Raw genomic sequence first — 8,601 nt, 5'->3', positions numbered from 1 at the left:
TTTGGGAGGACGGAAACGATGTAGTTCGGAATGAATTCCCAAGGGTAGTGTATGAATACCCCGACAATTTTCCAGAAGATCTCACAAAGTTACCACCACGTAGGGAAGTTGAGTTCACCATAGATTTGCTTCTGGGTACGACACCAATCTCATTGTCACCATATAGGTTTTCCCCAGCTGAACTGGTGGTTTTGAAGGAACAGTTACAAGAATTACTTAGTAAGGGCTTCATACGCCCTAGCACGTCACCATGGGGAGCCTCGGCTTTATTTGCAAAGAAGAAAGATGGGTTCTTGAGATTGTGCATAGATTATCGGAAATTGAACCAAGCTACAGTTAAAAATAAATATCCCTTGCCTAGAATAGACAACCTCTTTGATCAACTTAAAGTCTCTTGTTGTTTCTCCAAAATAGATTTAAGGTCGGGCTATCATCAGATTCGAGTTAGAGAAGAAGACATCCCCAAAACTGCTTTTCGTACCCGATATGGTCATTACGAATTCTTGGTTATGCCCTTTGGACTGACTAACGCCCTAGCTACGTTCATGGATCTAATGAATAGGATCTTTTGAGAGTTCCTTGACAAATTTGTGGTTGTCTTTAAGGATGATATTCTTATTTATTCACCTTCCGAAGAAGAACATGAGGGGCATCTTCGTATGGTTTTGCAACTTCTTAGGGAGCATCAGTTGTACTCAAAGTATGAAAAGTGTGAATTCTGGCTGTCAAAAGTGAAGTTCTTGGGTCACGTAGTGTTGGGAGACGGAGTTATGGTGGACTCTTCAAAAATAGAAGCTGTGTTAGGGTGGGAGCAGCCTAAGAACGCCTCGGAGATTCATAGCTTTCTGGGTTTAGTAGGATATTACCACCGATTTGTGAAGAATTTCTCTTCTTTAGCTTCGCCTTTAACAAGATTGACCCGTAAGGGAATGAAATTTGTTTGGAATGAAGCATGCGAGAATTCCTTCCAAGAATTAAAGTTTAGACTGACCACCACCCTAATCCTTATTATTCCGGAGTGAGGATTAGGATATACGGTGTATTGTGATGCTTCTAGAGAGAGATTGAGATGTGTTTTAATGCAAGAGGGAAAGGTGGTAGCATATGGCTCGCGCCAACTAAAGACTCATGAAGGAAACTACCCGACTCACGATCTAGAACTCGCCCTTGAAGATATGGAGACACTACCTCTATGGTGAGAAATTTGAAGTCTTTTCTGACCACAAAAGCCTTAAGTACTTATTTTCCCAAAAGGACTTGAACCTACGGCAGCGGAGATGGATGGAGTTCCTGGAAGACTATGATTTTGAGATACACTACCACCCTAGTAAGGCCAATGTAGTGGCGGATGCTTTGAGTAGGAAGTCGGTAAATGCAATAGCCAACTTAGCAGTGGACGAATGGAAGATAATGGGAAATTTTAATGAGTATTCTCTGCAACTCAGTGAATCTACAGACTAAGCAACCCTCTTTACCATCATCGCACAACCGACCCTTATTGCAAGAGTAATTGAAGCTCAACTGGGTGATCCAGAAGTGGAAACCATTAAAGAGAAAATTCAACTCAGAAAGGAAGAGAGGGGCCTAAATGTTCATACAGACCCTAGTGTTCATTACCTCGATCGATTGTTCGTGCCTAAACGCATGAGAAATGAAGTTTTGAAAGACTCTCATTATTCTCGTCTCGCTGTGCACCCGAAGGGCACCAAAATGTATCATGATCTAAGCTGCCAATTTTGGTGGAGGGGCATGAAGAAGGACGTAGCCTCTTTTGTGGCCAAGTGTTTGACATGTCAACAAGTTAAGGCGGAACACCAAAGACCGACTGGATTATTGCAACCCCTTCCTATTGCCGAATGGAAGTGGAAATATGTCAACATGGATTTTGTTTCTGGTCTTCCTAGGACTCAGAGAGGTAACAATGCAGTGTGGGTGATTGTTGATAGACTTACTAAATCGGCTCATTTCCTCACCATGAGTATGGGGATTCCGTAGAATTCTTAGCTGAACTCTATATTCCTGAGATTGTCCGTCTCCACGGAGTACCAGTCAGTATAGTATCTGATAGAGAACCTCACTTTACAGCCAGGTTATGGCAGAGTCTTCAAAGTGCCTTCGGAACTCAACTGAACTTTAGTACTGCATATCACCCCCAAACCGACAGGCAATCCGAAAGTGTTATTCAGATTTTAGAAGATATGTTGAGGGCTTATGCGTTAGATTTTAAGGGGTCATGGGAGAAGCATCTACCCCTCAGTTGAATTTGCGTACAATAATAGCTTTTAAGCAAGTATTGGAATGGCACCCTTCGAAGCATTGTACGGACATCCATATAGATCACCGGTATGTTGGACTGAAGTGAGAGATTCACCTTTGCTAGGCCCAGATCTAGTCCGTGAAACCACTGAGAAAATAGCCCTCATTCGTAGAAGGTTAGCCACCGCACAAAGCCGCCAAAAGAGTTATGCAGACAGGAGAAGGCGACCCTTATTCTTTGAGGTAGGCGACCATTCTGAAGATTTCCCCTAAAAAAGGTTTGATGAGATTTGGCCGAAGTGGGAAATTATCGCCAAGGTTTATTGGCCCCTTTGATATCATCAAGCGGGTTAGGGAAGTGGCGTACTGCCTTGCATTACCTCCACAGCTCTCAGGGGTCCATAATGTCTTTCATGTGTCTATTCTCTGCAAGTATGGACCGGACCCCTCCCATGTGTTAGATTAGGCAAAAATTGAAGTAAACGATGATGTATCATATGAGGAGAAGCCAATCCAAATTCTTGATACACGAGAACAAGTGCTGAGAGGTAAGACGATTCCATTAGTTAAAGTGTTGTGGTATCATCATGGTGTGGAGGAAGCAACATGGGAGCAAGAAGCAGAAGTCTGCGAGAAATACCCCGAACTATTCTCAAATTTGTAATGTATTAAATTTATTACGTTTCTTAAGTAACTAACAGGGATATTCTTAAGCCGCAAACTCTTAATGTTCCTTTATTTTGACTTTGACTTGTGGTTGTATTGAGGGCAAACAAATTTCTTGTGGTTATATCCCTCCAATTAGTTATGTGTCCAAGTGGAAATGTTTATAGATATGTACATGCATATTGATTATTGGTGGAATGTGTAAGACCTACGAGTGGTGCAATAAAGATGATAGAAAACTAGAATACGTGTGTTTATACCTGTTTTGTTGATATTGCCATTAGTTATAGCAGATGGGAGGTAGAAAACAATTTCGGGGGCAAAATTCCCTAAGGGGAAGAGATTGTGACATTTTGTTCTCAGGTCCGCTCGAGCGGGGAAACCGCCGCTCGAGCATATAATTGATGCTCTCAGTATTTTGTTGTGTTGCAGGCATGTCTGCTCGAGCGTGTAAAGTCCCGCTCGAGCGTGAAATGCTAGCTTCCAGTAATTCCACTGTAGCACTGTAAAACTTCTGAGACTTTTCTTTCTACACTTGAGCGTGGAAGTTGTTGCTCGAGTGGGGCCTTCTCGATCGTGTCTGGACGCTCAAGCATCGGAAGTCACGCTTGAGCGGGGATCGCGAAGACAGCTTTTTAAACATAGCAATTCTAGGTCATTCTGACACCTCCCTTTTTCTATTCTTGATCTCCTCTCCCCCTCTCTTGAAAACCCTAAGTTCCTATCATCCAACACCTCTCCTAGCATAGAAATCCACCCGAAATCTCTTGCTATAAGCGAAATACACTTAAGGATCATCGCTTTTTACCGATTAGATTGTGGGTTTGCGATAGAACCGTGAAAGAGCTTGGGTTTTGGCTTGTCATTTGAGGTAGGGATACTTTTATTCTTGTATCTCTTCATTCTTGAAGAAATTTCATGGTATTGTTTGTGATTGAGAACCTAATTGAAGTTTTTGTTGAATAAAACCCCCAATTTCCATATAATTACTCTTTCACTTAATATTTTGTTTGAAATTCCAAAATTTCTCTCTCTAATATAGGTGAAGATGTGGTTAAAGAACTAGATTTGTGACAAGGGGAAGAAACCCCCAAAATTTAGAGAAACCCTATGTTCCCAACTGGTTAGAAAATTCCCTAGCTAATGAAATACCCAATTGATTCATGATTTTGGTGAATAATGGAGAGACAACAAGTGGGTATTGATGTAGTTAAAGAGATGATGGCTTGAATGCTATTAGTCTTTGAGTTTTATGTGATGTTTATATGTGATGATGATACATGATGTTGATTGTGGAATTGAAATGTGATTTAGTTATTAAGCATGCATAAGTCCATGTGTGAGTTGGTAATGTGTGAAGGTGGTGTTGTGTTGTACCCACGCGGGGAGTTTTAAAAGGTGCCCAATTGCCTTGTCTAGGCTTATCACTGGACAAATGTGGGAAAACGTTTTTGGCGGTCCACACAGTCCTGCCGTTTAGTAGCCGGCGAAAGTGGAAAAAACGGATGATTTTCTTAGGGTGCCCACTCCCAGCCGTATAATAGCCGGCGAATGTGGAGGTTGTCCTTAAAAAGAAATGGTTGTTCTCAATTGGATTCATGTGATGGAATGTATGTGAATTGACTTCTTGGTTATGAATGTTTAATTATTCAACTCAATAACATTATTTGTGTTTATCTAAATTAGATTGTAAAAGTTCTTGTGAGATGTAGAATATATATATATATATATATATATTTGCTAAACAACTCTTATTGTGTTGTCATTTCACATGGACGCCATAATTTTACTCAGAGGATTAGATACCTGGATAAATGTATTTCTACTGGGCATATAGCTCAATCCTAACTTGTTTTTCAAGAGCCGAAGAAGGTCTACCTCATTAAAGGATTGGAACAAGCACTAACCCTATTTCTTTTGGAGAGCTAGTTGAAGTCAAGGGATTTTGGTTGTTTTACATTTATTTTGAGATTGATGTAATTGAACTATCTTTTGTATATGTAATGCTGTACGCCCTAGGGGCTTATGTTTTGTTAAGTTGTCTAGTTCACCAAACTGAGAGCAAACTTTGGACATTTTTGGAAATGTTCTATATGAATTGTAAACACTTAACTTTTAAATCCTCTTGGAAAGACGACCCCTATTGGAGATTTTATGATAATATTATTAGTGTGTGTAGCAGGGTGAATTTGCAGGATGTTACATATGGGTCCCTCTTATTTTCATAATTAATAGATCTATAAGATAAAAGATTATATCTATAGTATTTTTGAAAATTTTCATTTTGATTTGGTAATGAATATACTTCGTAATCGTTTTGTTTTTTGTAATGAATTAATAGGTCTTTTTCATATGAATTCTCTTTGTTTAAATATTGATTTTGAATTATACGACATTGATTGATTCTATTTTTCCATTTTGCTGCTATTAATCTAGACCATCTAATCTGAGATAAATGGTATTGATAATGACCTTTTAACCAGTTTTTCCATTGATTTAGTCCAGAATTCCGAAGTTTCTTATGTCTTAATTCATAATGAATTATTCCTTGTTTTCCAAAATAATCTTTTATTGAAGTCTTAAGAAAAAAAGACATGTCGTGATATTGAAGAATAGATCTTAACTTATACAAGTTAAGAACTTGTGTTTGTGATATTTTGTAAAATACATATGCTTGTGACAAGGAGGATAAGTCAAAACAATTCTATGAATTCTTATTACTAATATTATATATAGTCGAAATAAAATTCATTTTATTTTGATTTGTTTTATTAATTCTTTGCTATAAAGTTATAAAGTTATAATTTTTATTAATTATTTGTTTTATTAAATCTATGTATATTATTCTATTATTGTTTTTGTCTGTTATTTGCTCTTTTACAAAATTCTCTTATGCGATTTTAGGAATTTTCATTCATTTTATAAGATAATGTTATTCTTTTCGTATTGTTTTTGATGTAGTATCATGGATCCTTTTGGATGTACTAAATTTGAGCGTAAGTTTGAAGATGACGAAGTTTGTGGGAAAAAAGAAGAATTAGGTTCCCATGCAAATGACTGCATTCAGAGTTTAACCAAGAATGATGTTCTTGAAATGCAATTCAATTCAGAAGAGGATGCCAATGATTTCTATAATCAATATGCTAAAGTTATGGGATTTAGCATTAGGAGAGACACACGAACAATGCAGGCGACAAAGGTTCTTAGTAGAAAATGGGTATGCTCAAGGTAAGGCCAAAGAGCAAAGCAACGCTTGGCCCGTATTGATCGAAAAAGAGCTGCCAGGGCATTGACTAGAGTTGGTTGTGATGCTCATTTCCGCATAAGGTACAATCTGGATGTAGGCAAATACATTGTCACTTACTTTAACATGGAACATAACCATCCATTGGCAACATCACCATGTGTGCCATTTCTTCGGTCGCATAGGTTTGTAAAGATCCCCGACAAAGCTCAAGTAAAGACTTTGCACGATGTTGGTGTCAAGACAAGCCAGATAATGGATTTGTTGGTGCAACAATCTCGGTCTTTCACGAATGCGGGCTTTATTCACAAGGATTTGCACAATTATATTCAAGCCGAGCGCAAAGTAGAAATGAAGGATAGTGATGTGGAGTGTGCTTTGGCTTACTTATGTGCAAAAGCTGATGCTGACCCATACTTCTTTTACAAGTATGACAAGGATCAAGAGAACCGGCTTGACAAATTGTTTTGGGGAGATTCAAGGTCTCGCCTAGACTATGCTGCATTAGGTGACATGTTTCTCTTCGATACAACTTATAAAACGAATGCATATAACAAACCTTTTGTTATTTTTCCCGGGGTTAATAACCATTTTGAAACCACCATATTTGCATGCAGCTTGCTTGTTGATGAGACAATTGCAACATACACATGGGTTTTGCAGAAGTTGTTAGAGACCATGGATAACAAAAGACCGGTGTCAGTGTTGACATATGGGGATATGGCCATGCGTGAGGCAATACAAAAAGTCTTTCCGAATGCCAAGCATCATCTATGTAATTGGCATATGCACAAAAATGCCAAGCGAAATGTTCGAGTCGATGGATTTGAGGGACATTTCAAGCATCTCATGGATCTTGATGCGAATGAGGTTGTATTTGAGGAAGCTTGGAGTAAGATGGTTAGAAAATATGGCCTTCAAAATAACAAGTGGGTATCAGACACCTACAACAACAAAGGCATGTGGGCTCAATCATATTTGCGTGGTCATTTTTTTGCTGAGATGAAGAGCAGTCAGCGTTGTGAGGGTATGCATGGTTTTTTCAATGAGCGCCTCAAATGAAAACTGAAACTATTCGAATTTGTTAGATGTTTAGACATGGCCCTTTATCGATTATGGAACAAAGAAGCGGATGCCGAGGCAAAAATTGACAACAGTGATCCTTGTCTTACCGCAACACGTCAGCCTCTAGAGAAATATGCAGCAACCATCTTTACCAGACGTTTGTTCTTAATGTTCCATAATGAAATAATTGAGGAAGCATTGTTGATTTTTTATGTAAGGAAAGAGGAGTTCGATCATCGCATATACAAATTTTCAAAGTACATTGAATTTGGTTCCATATGGGAAGTGTCATACCATCCCCCAACTAGCATAATGAAATGTAGTTGTAAAAAGTTTGAGTTCTTTGGACTTCCTTGCAGCCACATGATTTCTGTGATGAAATGCGAACACATGACTGAAATTCCCCCAAGTTGTGTGATGCATCGTTGGACAAAGCAAGCAAGAAAGGTTGGTGAACAACATTGCCAAGCCCAATTCTCTAGCACTCTCACACAGGAGACACGTTTTGGGGTACTTTGCTCTTCTTTTTACTAAAATGTGTTACTATGCCTCACAAACGTCTGAAGGATTTGAAAAGTCTAGGAATGCATTTTTCACTATGACATGTCGGATGAAGCAGCTTTGCATGGCCAAGGGAACTAATGTTGATGAAGGAAAAAGTTCACTGTCGCCATTTGGGGTTGGGGATCCTAAAGTAGTGAACATGAAGGGGAATACTGGGGGATCCTACATGGCTAAACCTCGAAAGCCAAGGCGATGCCAGTGTGGTAGGTATACATTATATTGTGCTTTGTGTCTTAATTTTGTTATTGTGAGGTAGTATTGGCATTTTTGTTCTCTTTAATGATTGGTGATTTACTTGACAATGTAGGGTCGTCGGCCACACAAGGAGAACTTGCCCCCAAAACGATCATAAAACGGGACAAGTGGGTAGCAATTTGTCTGAGGAATACGATGATTATGATCCAATTGGTACTCCCATCCCTTTTACACCGAAGCGTCCCAGGAATAATATGAGGCCATGTAAGACCCACCCAGTGAAGGGACGACTTTTTGTCACTAATGTGGATACGTCTCTAGTGCAGTTGAGCAAGGATGTTAATAACTTGCGTAGTTGCAATGCATAAGTCATCCAAAATTTAGCGTTCATTGATGCGGATACGTCTCTAGGTGATTACTTTTATGGCATCTTTTCAGTTCAAACTATGTTCATTTTGCTTACATTTGCTTTGCAAATTTTATGTGTGGCTGCTTAATTCTAATTTCTTGATATGCCAAGATAAATTTTAGCTAGAACATTTAGATGTCATAACTAATTATGATGTTTACAACTTGATTATGAAAATAAATAATTTACGAACACAAAATAA

At 38.8% G+C, this 8,601-nt stretch overlaps 1 protein-coding gene across 1 annotated transcript; it reads left to right on the top strand.

The window, feature by feature from the left end:
• Positions 1 to 1,281: 1,281 nt before the first annotated feature.
• LOC145823665 (protein FAR1-RELATED SEQUENCE 5-like) lies at positions 1,282 to 7,228 on the top strand. Its single transcript, XM_082923163.1, has 4 exons — positions 1,282 to 1,444; positions 1,535 to 1,628; positions 5,884 to 6,150; positions 6,250 to 7,228. The coding sequence occupies exons 1-4, from the start codon at positions 1,282 to 1,284 to the stop codon at positions 7,226 to 7,228; spliced, it is 1,503 nt and encodes a 500-aa protein (XP_082779289.1).
• Positions 7,229 to 8,601: the final 1,373 nt, after the last annotated feature.

Source organism: Camellia sinensis, chromosome 4 (assembly GCF_055761805.1).
Source record: "Camellia sinensis isolate YWXY chromosome 4, ASM5576180v1, whole genome shotgun sequence".
NCBI classification, from domain to species: Eukaryota; Viridiplantae; Streptophyta; class Magnoliopsida; order Ericales; family Theaceae; genus Camellia; species Camellia sinensis.
This window is presented reverse-complemented; position numbering and strand designations above follow the sequence as displayed.